Genomic DNA, 18,763 nt, shown 5'->3' on the forward strand with positions numbered 1-18,763 from the left:
GATTTGTAATGGACATGAACCCAGCAAAATCTAGAAGGTCTACAGCAAAGAGAATGTCATTTTACAAGTATTACCTAAACTTATTTGATATGGAATGCTTTTTTTCCCCATACAACTATCACCTCTTAAAACATACTTTGGAAAACTTTGTCTTATACTATGTCAGGTGAATCCAAAAACATAAATACAATACATGAGTTCTGTAGGATCCTATATATTCAAAATCCTCACCAAGGGCATCTTATTTCCCCTCCTCAGGTCTTTGTATATTGTTGAGAAATGGTTAGAGAGTAAGCTTCCTCCTCTTTTCCTTCCTCTCTTTCTCTTTTTCTTTTCCTCAGAGAGAGAACAGTCAAAAAAAAAAAAAATCCATACATATTTATCGAGCCTCTCTGATGTTCTGGCTGCTATGAAATATAAGGACATGAAAGATTCAGTGGCCTAGACCTGAGAAGGAACTTATAATATCCTGCTGAGAAAATCAGACACATGATCAGCTGCTGCCTAGAGACAGTGTAAGGTGGCAGGGAAATCATTTAGCTTGGGAGTGCTATTGTAGTTCAGAAGGAGGGGGATATGGACTGTAGTTAAGAAGGTAAACCTGGATGTATGTCTTTAATGATGAAGTCTATGGTTTGAATGGCTGTGGGAGGAGGGAGTTAGCTGACATTTTTTTCAAGTATGAGAAATGTCTAGAGCCAGAGATAAGGGTTACCTATGTGGGTGGTAAATAGCCTGAATGGAACAGACAACTTGGAGGGAGGAGAAGGGAAATAGAATTGAATATTTAAATGTGTGGCCTTGAGTTAATCTATATGGTGGGAATTAAATAAGTGCACTGGTAGCCTAGGAGGATAAAATAAAGAAGGGAGGAGAGATATTAAGAATCCATTGCAGTAGTCTAGGTGCACAGCAAGCAGTAAGCAGAGTTCTAGAGGTATCCATTTTAGTGACCTACTGTGACAGTTATGAGTAATAGAAAGAGCATGACATTGGGAACAGAGATCTAGAGTCAAGTGCTGACTCTGCAACTTAGCGACCATGTTGCAAATTTGGGTGAATTATTTAAATCTTCTGTACCTCGGTTTTCTCTTTTGTAAATAGAGCTGAAAATACATTTCACAAGATTGCTACTCCTCAGGGTAGTCTCCATATTTTATTTGTATTTTAACACTAATTTAAAAATCGCATATCCATATGTCTATTTCATTTTTTTGTTGGTTTCAACTTAAATGCATTATTTGTTAAATATTAAATGTTTACCAAGTCCGTTACATGTAATACATAACAGCTGATTTTAACAGCCATTCATCTCCTCCCCATCTCTTCTTAAAACACAAAGCTATCAACACTATTCTGTATGTATTTTTGATATTAGTAGTAGTCAGCACCTGTATCTCTCTGAAAATTAACACCATTAGCAACAGTATTTATTGTACCTGCTACTTTAAACAATTTAAACTGTAGTTTTATTAAGCAAGATGCATAAAGCATGTCATTCTTGTTGTATTTGAGTCTTAGGATTAGCTTTCAAAAACATATTATTCCACAGAAATCTGGACAATTCTTTCCATAACCCGATCTTGTAAATCCAAATTTTATTTTGAGTATTCCAGGTTTATGCTTAAATTACAGCTCCTTGAAAAGAGAAAAACATTGCATAGAAGTTTTCTTCCTATTGTCTGAAGACATCATGGCTGTACACGTTTGAGATCTACTAAAACTCATTGTTGTACTATGTCTTTCTGTGACTTTATATATATACATATTTAAAGCAGCAGTACATATCTTAACTCTTAAAGTACAACTTTTAAGTTTTCTAAATTTTGCTATTTTGCTAATACCACTATAGGCTCAGTGAATCTATTTCACTGGACTTATTTTATTTTTTTTTCATATAAATTTTTGTTGGAAATCTAACCAATGGAGAGGCTTCTAGATATTTAAGCCCACATTCTAATTTCGGTCTGTATATTTTGACTTTATAACTTGTCCTGGTGACCTAATAATCATGGCTGTCCACCTTGGAAATGTCCTTTCTTATTACAGTCAAGGCCCCAGCTAAACAGACCATTTTCTTTTGACATTCTTTGAGATCTTCTAACAAGCAAAAATTATGGGAAACGTCACCTCCTGTGGAGACTGCAATTTTCTCCCGAAGGCTCAGACTCTACTCATACAATTTTAGGGTAAGATTAAATGAGATGAAGCAGTGACTTTTAAACTTTTTTGATAGTGAGTCATAGTAAGAAATATATTTTATACCATGACCAATATACTTGTTTAAAGTAGGAGGTGCAATGAATATAGTTGTTAATTTTGCACATTTTTGAAGAAGTATGGGTGCTGACTCCTAGTATAAAAAATATGTACAGCACAGGAATGTTCTGATACCTATATTTGTTCTAAAAAGTAGGGAGAGCGAACTTTTATTAAAAGCAATTCCTGTGTAATATATATTATGCCCATGAAAAAAAAACCATTTATAGTCTTTGTTTAATAAACCATGAATTTAAGCTAAAATGAAAACAAACAAAATATATATGCATACACACAATATAAAGGAAATCTATATATAATTGACATTTAATCCAATGTATAGATAAAGAATTGAAGCAGAACTTACGTGAAATAATATTTACTCTTACTGTATATGATTCATTCTGATGTTTTCTATTCTATTTAATTTAAAAATCTTGATCGTGACCCACTAAATTGATTTTGCAATCTACCATTAAGTTTGCAAACACTGAGGTAAGGAATCATCTAAGTCTAATAAATGTTAGCTTTGTCTCCCTCTTCTCTCTTCATCCCACTTTAAGGTAAAAACTCTCCTACTTTTCTTCTTCAAGGGAAAAGTAAGTAGAACACAGGAATTTCTAAGGCATCAGCTGTCTTATATGCAAAAATTTTGTAAATCATTTCTTCATACATGTGTGTTTCCTCAGGGCTTTAGAGGCTTACCAGTTGAACACATAAAGCAGGAGTCACCCACTTCCATGCCTGTAGGAGCATGTGAATGCATTATGTGATTGGTGGGGTACTGTGGTAAGTGGGGACTTCAGAGGGGACACGTGGGAATGTTAGTTAGCTATTGCCAGATCTCAGATTTTTCAAAAGAATCCCAATATTTATATTTTTTGATGCAAAATTTATGTTTTTAAACTTTTGGCAACTAATTAAAAAGAGTTAAACATTTTAAAAACCAAACAAAAAAGGCAATGACCCTTATTGGTCAGTTTGCAACCTCTAATATCAATAGTCCTTAGCACAAGTGACAGAAATCTTCCTGACAGCAGTATTTTAGACAAGCCCATAAGGACCTTATAATTTCAAGGTAGAGAAATTAAACATTTCTGGAATCCTGAATGGTAACATGAAACCAGTGAAAGACTCTTTGATTTGGAGTCAAAAGACAAAGATTCCTTTCCTGGTTCCAACGGTTACTCAGGAATGGCCTTGGCCAAATGATCTCAGCTGTCCATGGACCAACTGGACCCCTAAGAAATGTGCTGTGAGGAACTTGGCCTGACCAAAAACACTTGACTCCAATGACCTAACAATTACTAATTGACCCAACTAAATAGGGAGCACTATTTCCAGAAGGCTTCCATATATCCTAAGCGTTTTATTGGCAAATGAATAGGAAAAAATACATTTTTCCATTCAGCCCTCATTTTCCTTTCTAGCTCTTAAACACTTACAAAAAATTTCCTGGAAAACCTAGCTGTTTTCTTTATTTCTAGGGGTCTTTTCATCTTTCAGTCTCTCCTACATAACCTTAATGTTCCCAAAGCACCTCTTATCTAATAATAATATATAATGATAATATCTCTCCTCACGCAAGACCATATTCTAGATGTTTAATGCCTAGATGTTTAATAGGTTTCATCCAAATTTCGGTTAGACCCCTCTAAAATCTAACTCACTGGGCCCATCTGTCCTCACCACTCCTAGTGGTTGACCCCACTTATACGCCCCCACCTCCTGTCAGCAAGTTCCCTTGCAGTCTCATCTCCGCATATTTGGTCATATTTATCACTTGCTCATTGAGTCCTTCCTTTCCTCTTTCTTTCCATCTATTCTATTCCTCCCTGTTACACATTACTTCTTTCGTATGAAAGTTCTCTCAAAGAAAGCTATGCATAGCACCATATGAAAAGCTCTCTGTTGGAATAGCAGGCAAGTCTGAAATAGAATTATCCCGAGATTACTCAGAGAGGAGGCACTCAGGAGGGGATTAAGAACAATGGGATCTACAGTTGGAAGGAATCCACATACTTTGCCTCTTTTGGTTTTATCAGGGGGTGAGTCCTTTCACAGACAAAGGAAACTAGACATTGTTACTTAATTCATCCATGTCAACTTAAATTTCGTTCAATTAACTACCACACAAATATTTGTTGGACACCTGCTGGCGGGTAATCTAAGCACTATAAGAGATGCTCAATTTAAGAGCTACATTCAGAGATCTCTGGTTTTAGGGAACACACAATCTAGAGATGCTAATTAACAAATGAACAATCCAGTGATTTCAAAAGAAATCATACATGCTGTGGTAGAAGCATATACAGGTCAGGAAAGCTCAGAGGATCCATCCAGGCTTCCCCAAGAGGATATCTGTGGTAACTGCTGATCAGAGTTTGCACACTTGGCCGAGACTTAGGGAACAATGTGAGAACAACAGGAAGAGTGAGTCTGGTGGCTCAAATGGGGTAAGAATCAACTTGTGGCACTGGCCTCAGACACACCAGGCACACAAAATGATCTTTTCCTTCAACTCTCCAGCTTCTCTTCAGAGGAAGACTAGGAGTGAAAGAGAAAAGGAGGCAGAGAGCTATAACTACTGGGGCGAAGGAGGAATGAGTAGGAGTGAGTCTGTAAAAAGGTGGAAAATCAACCAACTGAAAGCTGAGAACATCAAGTATATAATGTTTATTCAAAAAGGACAATTAAAAAAGCAGTTGTGGGTGGCAGAGGAGATAAACTGGGGCTGTCAGGTAAGTGGGTGAAGAAAATCTAGACCTTTGAGAACTTGATTAAATTTTGCAGCTTGAATTTCTCTCTTTCTGCCTCTGCTCGCTTCTCCCTCTTCCCCAAGATCTGGGCCCTGTGGCCCCAGGGTATCTTTGTGGGACAATGAACCTTTAGAAATGAATTCATCATGACAAGTAAGCATTGCTAACATAATTCTCCTTCAGGGTGAGTGAGACTGGCACTGAATTTAACCTGTTTGGTTGGATCCTGGAGGAAGAAGTTTGCTCTATCTGAGTAAAGCCCCTACTCTAGCTCGGGACACCCCCATCCCACCCCGATTTCTTCATTTAGTAACAAAACCAGAAAGTCCTGCTCATCTTAATCCTTGAGTGGATTATATTCTGGGCTATTCTGGGCCAAAGAAGGACTTCACAAAGACTAAAAATTCAAGAGAATCATTTTTAGAGCAAGGTAGTCTTTGTTTTTAAATCTGATCTTTGCCACCGACTAGCCAGAGACCCTCATATAAACTAATTAACTTGTCTAAATTTGTTATCTAATTTGTAAAATGGGGAAAACAGTACCTACATCATAGGGTGATTCTGAAGATTAAGTAAGTGTATGCATGTGCCTGAAAAATAGTTAAGTGTTTGAAAAGTGATGACAATGTTTTGTATATGCAGCAATACAGGGCATGTTTAGCTTTTGTGAATTATTCCCACTCACTCCAATGTTTCATTCTTCTCCCAGATTCTGTTATCTACTGGCTGAGAGTCTCTTTCCAGCCTTTATCAGTGTGATTAGGAACAGGAATCCTAGAAAGCGCTTTCAAATCATTTATCTAATTAAACAAACCTTTTTAACCCAGACATCCTAAATCTCTGTAGTTTGTCTCTGTTGATTTGGCCAGAAAAGCTCAGATGGTAGGGAAGGGCTTTCCGGGTGGAAAAAAAATAAATTAGCAGTCTGGAAAACAAGGACCTCTGAGTTACATGAACCTCACTAAAACAGCCTGCTCATCCTGTTTATTTTGCTATGGTGTCTAGCATTAGTAGGAGACTAGGAAAATTCAGGTTACCACCCAGTAGGCATTCCCTCTAAAGATAGACAGTGGCAAATACCATGTTTGATGTATGAGAGCCACATCTGAAATTAAGTCTTCAAGTGATTAAATCACTAAATAATCTATTATTTACTACTTGACTACTTTCTTCAGGGTTGTGACCATATCAAATTCATTTCTTAATCTTTGGTGCTAAACACAAGCTGTCACATGCCAGGGATCCAATAAATGTTTGTTGAATTGAATTGAACTGAATAAGCATGGAACATTCCCTATACTAAGGCTACCTTTTTATGTTTCCAGAGCTTCTGAGAATCAACAACTAGGCTTAGAGGAATATTAACATGGTTAGGGGCTTATAAATGTCACACTCTGAAATATCACATGATTAGAGTGACTTTCGTGCTGGGGAAAAAAGGCCCAGGTAGAGTGACCCTTATCCCCACTTTCCCCCTCCTAGTGCCCTACCGAACCATTTATTCTCTAGGTACCTAAAAACACTATTACATTTATTTGTTTAGCTATCTATTCCTTATGGATGGGGTGGAGAGTCCATACATCCTCTTGACTTGGAATTTACCAAGATTATGTCTGTTATCCCAGTATCATTTAGCTGCCCAACTCCACCCCACTTAGATGTCTGGGGACTACACCCTGCCCAGGCTTTCTTCTGTGGAGACACCTCAATCAATCACTGCACCTGGAGCTTTGGGCCCACTCCTGAAAGAATAGAAACCTCTCTCTTGGTGGAATAACAACAACAACAACAAACAACAACAAAACAAAAAAGTAGTTCTCTAAATTTAAGTCTTTCCTGTCATCTTGGACCTTAGACGAATACAAAGAAACAAAGACTCCCTAATAACTTGAAATGTAGAAGACATGCCCATTTGAAAAATCTAATCTAGTAATTAAACTTAAGTTTCTCAGGTTAAACTGCACCTTAATAATGTGGCTTATTTTTTTCAAAATCAGTTAAGGCCCTCTAATGTGTTTTGGAATAAATGGACAGACAAAAATTAAAACGTGGCTGGTCAAGGTAATCAGAAAGCTCACTTCATTCAGTCAATAACAATGGCACTTAACAGGTTCTTTTTACTACTGGGATGTAATTGTGCTTGGCTTTAATTTCTTGTAATGATGGAACAAATTAGATTACTTTATACTTTTAGAAACATTTGGCTTCATTGTATTTTGGTGCTTCCATAAACCCCACTGGAAATTAAATCAGCCTCTATGATTGCTCATTCTCCCTGTTTCGTGACATGTCTGCCTTGTGTTCAGCAAAATGGTAACCATTATCTACCTTAATCCAAGACATTGCACCAGAGTTAAAAGAAATGACCTCCTCCGCCCCCCTCCTTTCAGATTTCCCTATTTGTAGCTATCGAAATTTGGCATGCCTGCTGGGACACAATCTTGTTAGAACAAGCAGAGTAATTCTTGTGTGAGACTTAAGGACTTTCTCTACCATAAGTTCAAAATGTACCTGTGATCCAAATTTAGATGAGGGTATGAGTTGTTGAGAACACGAAGAACATCAAATAGTATTAGGAATTCAAACTACTTGCACCTTGTGCTACCAGTTTCTCCTTTCCCTAGTTCCAGGTGGACATGCAAGATTTGAGGTAAGGAAATCTACTGCCATATACCATTAAATTTAATTAGTCATTAATCTAGTACACTTAATCTTTAGGCCTTTACCCAGGGCGGGTAAAATATTCTAGCAAACATAATACAACTTTCCTGAACACTGCAGCTACTAAGAGATCATACTATAAATTACTTTGCAGATACAGTGCAGCAGACTGCTGTTAAATATTTAAAATATGTGCAACATTATTAATAAGCAACATTGTAGTAAAGACTGCTAGTTGTCCCCTAATATTGGTGCTTTTCTTCATCAGTTGAATTAGGATCTCAATTTTTATCAAAGCATATGACTACTCAAAACAGAAAATTCCCTGACTCCTATGTAGCCAGGTGTCGCCATAACTAAGTTCTGGTGAATAGGTTGGTGGAAGTGTCATGCGGAGGTTTGAGGAACTTTCCTTATAAGACATCTGTCATATACTTTTTATTTATCCTTCATTCTTTCCTCTTTCCTACTGGCCAGAATATGAAATTGGTGGCTGGAGTTACAGCAGCCATTTTGGACCATGAGTTGAATTTAGGCATAGAGGGCACATCTAACAGCTTCCAAATAGAAGGAGCATATGTCCTTGAAAAATTTATGGAACGGTGTTGCCACATTAGCTCTATACTGTCTATTTTCAGATTTTAATATAATAGAGAAATAAAACATCAATTTTCTTTAAGATTCTTCTATTTTAAATCTCTGTATTCACAGTAAAATCCAATCTCAATGAATACAAACACCAATAACAAAACTTCTATTTACCTGTGATCTAAGACTGAAGCTTAGTCTTGTCAAAAAGAAGTGTGTTAACATAGGCCAGGCTCTAATTTAGATATTGAATGACTGGTTTCCAGCTTACTGTAATTCAAAGACATTCTGTAGTAGCAAATTGCTAGCTCAGAACTCCCAGACCATCTGAAAAATAATTTTAGAAAATATGCCAAACAAAACCCTACAAGAACGACCCTGGACCTTCCCTTAGGGTTTAAGTATTTGTCTTTCCAGCCAGATTTAAAACTCACTGCAGTCTGGAAGCAACTGGACTGAACATCAACAACAAAAATGTTTTCTTGCCATGAAGAGGAACGCTGTCATTCGGGGAGCTTCTCTTTCCCCCAGCCCCCATCTACCACTCATTTATACACTTGAACGCATGGATGTTTACACATTTTTTCCGACTCAATCGTCTTGAGCACACAGCTCTTGTTAAATCATTAGAAGGTAGAGGGTCTTTTCAAAATTATTTCTTTCCATGATTTGTCATTTAAAGCCAATGTTTTCTCCTGCAAATCCAACAGCTTTAAAACTAAATTCTTGTGGGTCCAAGTCATGTCTGAAAGTTTTATAGAATGACATGCTGTGGTCATATAATCAGAGCACAAATACCTCTAAATGTACAATATTTTAAAGCAAAAACAGTTTATGTGTAAGCTCCATGAGGTTATAGAACACAGCTCTCATTTATTACCATATCCCCAGCAGTGCCCCTCAATATAAATCTGTTCAATGAATAACTGAGGAGTCTGTCCAAGATAGTAAACTTATCTGCATACTCTTGAGGCCCACCTCTGCATGTACATTGTCATTGGATGGACATACATCCTCCTAAATGACTTTCCAGTACTGTGACTATATTGTCTACCACTGTCACCAAGGGACTCATTTTTCATAAATTGCTCTAACGTCACACTCTCCTCCTCAGAGAATTGCTGCACATTCTAAATTTCTGAAGTACTGCCCTTCTCACTTAGATACCCCAGACACAGACATAGTGTTGGATATACTTGGATGGAGAGGGACATGCATACTCAAGCTCCCTCTCAGAAAAAATTGCAACTGTCAGAAATGTGTTAATTATCAAAATGAACTACATAGATTATGAAGCATAAATCTCAGTTCTATTTCATCACAGCAGTCTAAACCTATATTTTTAAAAATTAAGTTAGGGAATGAAAGTAGTTATAAGAACTATTTTTAGGAGAGACCTACCACTAGGTAGGAATGATAACCCCCAGGACCTCTGCTCTCTTCAGAATTCAGCATTGCCAGTGCCCTTGCACTTCTCTACTGCTTACTGTGAGGGAGCAAGGTAATAGCGTGGCCTAAGTACGAAATACTTCAGTCTTTCAAAATTTGGGTTTATCTAATCACAAGAGAATAAAACAGGATCAAAAATATAGAAATATAGAAAGACAAAATGTTCTGTCTGTCCTAATGAATACTAGCTAACTGTAATGCCATTGATAAGATGCATCACTAAAATGATAAGATTTATTAGTTAAAGGAAATCTCATCTGTATTAACTAACCTATTCTCCCTAAGACCAACATTTAGTCATTTCATATATGTGTGTGTATGTGTGTATGTGTGTGTGTATATATATATATATATATATATATATATATATATATATACACACACATATACATATGTATATATATTTATATATAGTCATGACATGTTTTGTTTGTAAAATTTAAAATGTTAGTGATATGAACTTTTGTTAGATAGTTGAGCTATTCCTTCTATCAGTTTTAGTATCTGGGATAGAATTTGAGGTAAAAAGGTACAAATGAGTCATGCTCAAATATTCAAAGGCAATCAGATGTTTTATACTATATAGTAGCTATATAGAAAGATGTCCTTGTTCTTGGGAGGTATACATTCAAGGATGGAAGGCCATGATGTGTGTAGTTTTCTCTGAGGTGGTTCAGAAAAAAATAATATGTGTGTGTGCGTGTGTGTGTGTGTGTGTATCTGTACACAGAGAAAGAGAGTGTAACAAAGGTTATAAAGCACAAGCAGAACTCTGACAATGAGTGAATCAAGGTAAGAAATATGCATGTGTTCTTTGTACTATTCATGATGCTTTCCATGAAGTTTGAAATTATTTCCAAATAAAACATAATTTTAAAAAGGCAATCAGAATAGTGACAATGAATAATTAAATTATTTCACGGTTGAGCACTCTTTCTTGCCTAATGTACACACACTTCATAAACACATAGACACACATAAATGACATTTAACTGTACTTTTTTTTTGCCTATAGAGTGAGTGTTATGAGTGAGAAATTCAGTCTTATATTCACACATTCAAGCTATAAGTGATGCTGAAACTTTTTAGACAATAATCTGATTTTTAAGACAACAATTTTGAATACAAACTATAATGTCTTTCCTTATAAATGACGCCATCCTTTTGTCCTTTAAGATTTGGCTGAAACTGGCTCATGGAGTAAAACTACCTTAGGACATCCTTGAAAAATATAGTTGAGACATATTGCTTAAACCACAGGCTATTGAAAACTTGGCCAAAAGTGACTACTTTGGACTGTTGACTTCAAAAGTGCTGATGAATAAAGTGAACTGTGGAAGACGTATGATTTGTTTTGAACACATTTACTGTGATTGATGCCCCAGATTTGGCAAGTTAGTTCACTCCCAGTGGAGATGAAAGTTTCACTGCCTTGCCTCTTTCAACATTCTTGTTGAGACAGGTTTTACTATTATGGGCCAATGTACTAACAAATCACTTATAATTTGCAGCATAATAAATTTATTAGCTACACTATGGATCAATGCTATACATAACATTCTTGAGTCAACATGAGCTCTTAATTAAATGTCCTTATTACAATGCCTCTGGAAATTTTCCTTCAGATTACTAAAATTCAAGACAGGAGTCTAAGTATCAACCAGTAATTTGCCAGCAATTTTTTTTGAGATGGGCCAGAGCCAGGGCTAGGGTCAGATTAGAAAGTGATCTATTATGCACGACTGGTTATAAAAGTAACATATGTGATCAAAACCACCAATAAATTGACTCAAATCATTCTATGCCTTCAAGTTATTCTGGACAAGCCAATTTCAATTATTGTCTTAAAAATATAAAAGAGAAGATAAAATTTGAGATAATCAGTTTATTTGGCAGTGGCGGCAGTATGGTGAATGAAAAGAGAGGAAGTTAAAAAAATGAGAATAGGATAGTATCAATTCTTTAGTATAAATTTGAAATCTTTCTTTTAAATTGATATCATTCAGAAATATAAAAAAGAAAGTGAGGGAATAAAAACCTAATTCTAAAGTAACTCTAAGGAAGAGACTATTTAAATTAAAAATCTGACCTGGACTGTGGTCAGAATTCAGCTGTTCTGTTGTTTTTGTTGTTGTCATTGATAGAGAAATATGAAACAAATACATGTTTCCTCTTGTTACCCACTAGGAGAGAAGGAAAGACTGGGGAAGAGGGGGAAGAAAGATGGGGGGAAAGAGTGGGGGGGTGGGGAGGAGAGAGAGAGAGAGAGACAGAGAGAGAGAGAGAGAGAGAAGACAAAATGTGGAAAGAAATAAAAATCCAGCTTTAAGACCCCTAAAATATGCTATATTTAAAATATGCTATATATAAATAAATATATATAAAACATGCTATATTGTGCAGACCCCTTTAGAATTTTGCTAAAGTATATTAGAAATGTTTTTTGTTTTAAAAATCAATTGGTAGGCCTATTAGCCAAAGTGACATTTGCATTCTCGTTACTCTTTCATGCAAGCTCTGTGGGCTACCATTGAGAAAGTCCTAGGCAAACTCAAAATGGTCCACTTTGTGCAAAGTAGTTTACACAGCTCTTAGAGTAAACCACATGGCACCAATGCTGACCCTGCTAAAGTTGGGTATGCTATCAGGTGCTATAGACTACCCATGCCCCAGTATTTTGTCACAATGAACCATAAATCTATTGGCAGTAAATTTTCAGTATCTCACACAATATGGTGATTTGTTAATTCAGTTTAGTTCCCTTTTTAACTAGTTTTTTACTCGTCTCTGAAATATCAATAAACTATCTGTTTTTACTTGTTTATCAAATGACTTCTGAAAAATGCATTTAATGAAATAATCAGTGATCCATGAAATAATACATTTACTAGTGATGACTCCCTTCCCATGTTTCAAATTTTTTTTTTTTAAGCACTAGCTTTTTTCTATCCTTCCAAAAAATAGCCTGACCTCCAAGAGTAAGGAACATGTCAGTTTTAGAAATATCCACAATCTGCCCTACTTTCATAACAGAAAGGAAGTTTCATTAAAGAAAAGAAAGGCAGTAGACTCTATGCTAGCCTTACACACTGATCTCAAGTTCACCAATACCCGATTTTCATATTTGGGAACTTTGCTTTTTTCTACACACAGGGCTCTTTCATTCCCTGCCCACGAAGGATAAATGTGGTCTACTTGTCATATTTGTAATGAAAATAAATTATCACAAACTTTTCTTTGCAGAATAAACATCTTAAATCTAATGTTTTCTTGGGAAATAAAAATCAAGGAATGATTGTTAAGAGACTGTAGACAAATAAAATATTTTGTTAAGGAGTACCAAGTACATTGAAAACCTAGAAATCCCATTCTTTCCTTTGACTTATACTGTTTTAATCATATGACATTATGCATATCAGTTTGGAAGCTACCGAGACATTCAACATAATATTGTCTTTTGAATCTATAATTACTGACATTGCTCTAAGAAAGTCAATTTTACACCAGTTTGTTTTGTTCCTTGATAAACTATACCTCCTTTGATAGGATCTGAGAATTGATATTATTATTTCACAAAGAACACAAAAGTGACTCAAGTAGATGAAGTTTCAAAGGTGGTCCCTGTCAAAGTACTTCTACTTCAAGCAAAGTTGTCCCAATCTTTCCTTGTATTTTTTAGATGCCCTTCTAAATATATATATATATATATATTTATATACATAAGGTGTATATATATGTATATACATAAAGTGTGTATACATACACACACACACACACACACACACACACACACACACACCTTATTCACTCTCCTAATGGAAAGCCATTGATTCATTTCACAAATATTTATTGAACATGTAGTATGTACTAAACATTGGATAAGATGTTGGACATGTAAAGGAAAATAGATAAATCACTGATCTTAAGAAACTCACAGTCTGGTCAAGAAGAGAAATCAGCTAAGAAACAATCCTAGTGTACTCAGTGATAAGGGCTCCACATACAAAACAGAGCCATCTAACGTGGTCATAGGGTGGGGGGGTGGGGCTTCCTAATGGAGGCCAGTCTTGATACATCAAAAAGCAGGAGGAATTAGGTATAGAGAAGAGGAGAAAGAGTGGAATGGGGGAAAGAGTAAATAGATGGGAAGGGGTCGCAGATTGAGAGAATAACATGGACAAAGATGCAAAGTCATGAGGACACACTGCATTTGTTACAGTAGAAGGTGCATGTGCAGAATAATGTGAGATGAGGCTAGAAAGCTAGGCAGGAGAGGATCATAAAGATTAATGACTAGTGAAGGGAGTTGGTCATATCCCCGTGGTGGGGCGGGGAGGGAGCATGGAGAGATTGTTATTTTTAAGACACTGAGTCTTCTTTTTACTTTTCATTCTATAGAGAATAGGAGAGAAAGTATGCCTTTATGGAGAGTGAGTTAAAAGGAAGAAAATAGCCATAGGTTTCTAAAGAGAGGAAAAGATATGTGATCAACAACCTGTTCCAATTAGGACAGTTTTTTTTTTTTTTTAAATGCAGTAAGTTATCACATACTTTACCACATTTCTTGTCTATATGATGGAGTTGAAATATTGACTAGGTTTCTGATATAATTTCTGGAGGACGAATGTCTCTGCAGGGATGAATAAACCAAACAGATTGGATTCATATGGGTTTGCCTTATGACATTTTTTTTTCCACATAAGATTAGAAGAAAAACTGATTTCACTCAATTTCCTGCCTTATTTGGGTTAGAATGGAATTCTGTGCCATTATCCCTTTGCCTATTCTTTTGTATTTAAAATCTGATGTGGAATTGTGCTGTTACAGAAGAAATAATTTAATACCTTCTGCTACCTCTTATTTCTCATGGGCTTTAACTTTTTAAGAAAAGAAAGAAAAACAGGACACAGACTTTCTTTTCCTCATGAAAAGAACACTATTTTAGACTTTAAGAACATTTTAAGTTACCAAACACATTTATTAATTTACTCTAATTACATTACAATTACTTGCAGGCTAAGTACCTTGAAATATGTGCAATCTTTTATACTCTTATATGATCAGTTTTTAATAACATTTACGAAAACCTCAGAAGACCACAAAAATGAAATTCTATTGTAGACCCTTAGTAACAAAACTTGAACCCCCATAGTTTAAAATCCAGAGCTTAAACTGCCTAATTGAGCTCTAGATTAAAAATGCTGATATGTATGAAGTATAAATTCTGACATCTCTATAGCTGAATATTTTGAAGTTTCAGTATCTTTGTTCATAAAAAAGTAAAACTTGACCCTAACTCGTACTACCAGCATGCTGAGATTCCCTTAGGGTATAGATTTCATTTGGGTTAACATGATTGTTGATATTGGTAGTACATTTTGCATGAGGTTAAGAAATCACAGTCTATTCAGACAATAGAAACAACGAAAGTTAAAAAAAGGTATTATTTCGCTAGGAGATGGACCTAAGTCATTCTGCTTTATTCATTTGTTCACTCATTTGTTAATTTGTTTATTAATTCAAACACGTGTGTGTGTGTGTGTGTGTGTGTGTGTGTGTGTGTGTGTGTGTATGTGTGTATTGGACAATTTCTGTGGCAGATACTATAACAGGTGCTGAATTCAATGATGAATAAAACACATTTGGTTTCTGTGCTTAAGCATCTTCCTTTGTGGAGCACATAATCAAACAAGGAATGCCAGCAATAAATAAAAAAATTATATATGATTAACATTACATGTAAAAATGCCACCCCTGCAAAGGAAATAAATATGTAAACAAATATATAACAAAAAAGATCAGTAGGTGATGCACATTTCAGAAAAAGAGGCTTGAGGCAGGAAATCCTGGCTTTGGATTTGAGTTTCAAATATAGCTTGAGCCAGTTACTCAATTCTTCTAAGCTTCAGTTTTCTCTGTAAAGTGAGGATAAAACTACCTCGTGTATCTGATAGTATGAGAATTGGCTAAAAGACCAGGCAACTCATTAAACTGCACTTAGTATAATTATTATTTTCTTAAGTCACAGTTTTCACACTGGAGGGAACATTTCAACTTGGTCTAGAAGAGCAAGTAGAGTTTACCGGGCAGAAAAATTTTGTTAGGGTGTACCAGAGAGAAAGAACAAAGTGTGCAAATTCAAATGGCCAGAATTAAAATGTTTTTGTAGAAAAATGGCAAATAGATCCATGTAGTTGAGGCATACGTTATATAATCTTCCTACCTCTTCTTTCAACTGATAAACAAAGGAAAGCATTCTAAAAATCAACTTATATCTCTTTCTGTTTATACCTTCTCCATTCTCCATGCCATTAAAAGACATATCTATTTTATAATAACTCAAGATTGACAGATTTTACAGCATTAGACAAAAAAAAAAAAGACAGAAAAGTTGACAGCAAACATGTTCCATGTGAGACCTGAAATGCTCCAGCAGTTTCAGAAGATGCAATTAAAGGACTAGATATTTGTCCAGGGATATTTCAGTGGTGCTCCTACCATCATCCTAACCGTGATTTTCTACCTTAATAAAACTCTATTCCTTATTACTTATACTAATTGTGGATTCTGTTCCAGAACAGCATGTTGCTTTTTCATCCAACAGGGAAGCCCTCTCCTTCTTCTCTGGGAGATTCCTGAGCAACAACGAAAATGATAGTTAACATCAATACAGCTAGTCTTTGCATGACACTTGAATGACTCACATTTCCAAAGGCCATATTAGCCTTCATCCAGATTCTACTCTTGGCATTATTAACCTGATCTAGTGTTGTCTTAATAAATAACTTGCTCTGTTATGAGGACCATGGTTTTTAAAAATTAAAAATATTTATTGCTCTAAGTTTTGAATATAAAAGTAGCCTTCTCCATTATAGATTATTTGGGAAAATGCTGAGGGGTTCAAGAGAAAAATAGAATAATTTTATAATTTTATTACCTATAATTCTACCATTCAGAGATAACTACTGTGAAGATTTTGATGTATTTCTGTCCAGTTTTTTTTCCCCCTAAGTAGTTCTGTAAGAGAGTTACAAAAGATGAATTACAAGGTCAAAGGGAATAAAATTTTTAAGTTTCTTGATGTATACTGCCAAATTATTTTTTAGAAATAAACCAATCTTTACCTTCAGAAATACTGTTTGAGAGTAAAGTCATATGATATTCTCATCAATACCTATTACGAAACATTATAAATACATAAAAATTGAAAATATGTTATTTTGTTTTAATTTGTATGTCTTATAAGTAAGAGTGATCGATTTTTATATTTAAATTTTCTTTTTAGCTAAGTTATATAGACAAATAAAGAATTTAATAGTACTACAAAGATCAAAAAAAATCTTGCACTGCCTCCTCCAACCCTAATACATACAGATACCTTCCATTCTTCCATTCAGAGGTAGCCCTTTTGAATCTTTTACCTGATTTATTTGATGTGTTACCCTGTATCTTTAAATGACATACCTGTATTGCTGCTTCCTAATATTTCAGTTTTAGGCATTGACTGTTAAAAATCAATGAGAAAGATGAGGATTTAGCTCCTCATCCATTAACACTTATCATCCTCAATCCTTCCAATATATATAGCAACTTTAATTAGATCAAGTTATCATGTTTATATTAGTAGGACTCAAGAAAAACTATAAGCAGTTAAACTATGAAATATACTCTGATTACTTTTTATTTTCATTAGTTTTTATTTTCCTTATAGTTAAAATTTCTTGTCTTTTTTTTTGTTTGTTTCTTTGTTTATTTCCTTGGTTGTTCCTATAATTATAACTAATTTGATCCTAAATGTTGCCCCAATTGCAAATATCTCCTTTAAGTATGGTTCAAGTACATTAAGAATTTTATCAAATTCCTTTTCTTGAAGAGGGCCTCTTCTAATCTGGGTAGGTTATTCCTTAGGTCTGTTGCACAGCTGTCATTTAGGATGTTCCTTCCTCATCAGCCTGATAGATGTTTTTGGAGTTCACTCTCTTGTTTTGGTGAGCATGTTTCCAGTAGCTTCCTGAGTGCATGTGAAATGTCAAGTATCTTGCTGGGGTGAATGAGGGACAGTCACACCTTTCCACAGAACATAAGATGGGATCTACGTCTAATTGCTTCTTTTACACGCAGGCAAAATTTTTGAGTCCATGCGTCTTTGAAATTGTCTTCATTCTATGCTGCCTCTTGATTAATAGTTTGGCTGAAAATAGAATTCTTCACTGAGAATCATTTTTCTTCAAAATTTAGAAGTATTCTTCCACTGTTTCCTATGTTTCAATATGAAAGTTAAGAAGTCTTTGTATGACCTGATGATGATCCTTAGAATAAGTCATGTATATATGTATATGTGTACAGTGATAGATACTCTTATTAATGAGTTCTGGACATTTTTCTTCAATTATTTCCTCATTCGAGTTTCTCTTCTATCTATAATTTCTATTATTTGGATGTTAGATTTCTTGAACTAGCCCTCTAATTTTCTCAATTTTTCTCTTTATTTTTTATTTGTCTTTTTGTTCTATTTCCCTGGAGATGTTCTCAAATTTATCTTTCAAATCTTCTATTGAATTTCATTTCTGCCACCATATTTTTACTTCTTAAGAGCTCTTCTCTTATTCTCTGAATGTTCTCTTTTTATAGCATCCTGTTCCTGATGAAAGCAATGCTAGTAATATTGATAGATACAATATCAACTATATCTCTTCTTATCTCTAAGGATACTTTATATTTTCTTCCTTCTTCAGCATCTGTACTTTTTTTAGATTGGTTTATGCATAATTGGAAGCTGAATTGGGTAAGATTAGAACTCCCAACCTTCAGAACTCATTCAACAAATATTCGAACATCTATATTTGCCAGCCTCTAAACTTTGAAGAAATAATGCTAAAACAATTAAAAAACTCATATTATTACGAACATAAATATGTAAATGTTTACTTAATCCCTCTGTTTTCAGTATGGCACCTTAATCTTCAACTGTGCTTGTTGTACATCAGTCTGGAGGCTATTTTTTGCCCTTTTGAGAATAAATGTCAAGTATCTTGCTGCGGTGAATG

At 35.1% G+C, this 18,763-nt stretch overlaps 1 protein-coding gene across 7 annotated transcripts in view; it reads right to left on the minus strand.

The window, feature by feature from the left end:
* Positions 1–18,763, minus strand: part of PDE4D (phosphodiesterase 4D) — a 1,171,348-nt gene that overhangs the window by 59,427 nt on the left and 1,093,158 nt on the right. Inside the window, exon 7 of one of the 7 annotated variants that reach the window (XM_039870237.1) lies at positions 14,173–16,351. The exons of the other annotated variants lie outside the window; for them this stretch is intronic. Coding sequence (XP_039726171.1) covers positions 16,266–16,351 — 86 coding nt within the window. The 3' untranslated portion in view covers positions 14,173–16,265. Of the gene's footprint in view, positions 1–14,172; positions 16,352–18,763 lie in introns of those variants that run through there. 7 annotated transcript variants of the gene reach the window in all.

The sequence above is a fragment of the Pteropus medius genome, unplaced genomic scaffold (assembly GCF_902729225.1).
Source record: "Pteropus medius unplaced genomic scaffold, Ma_sr-lr_union100, whole genome shotgun sequence".
Lineage (NCBI taxonomy): Eukaryota > Metazoa > Chordata > Mammalia > Chiroptera > Pteropodidae > Pteropus > Pteropus medius.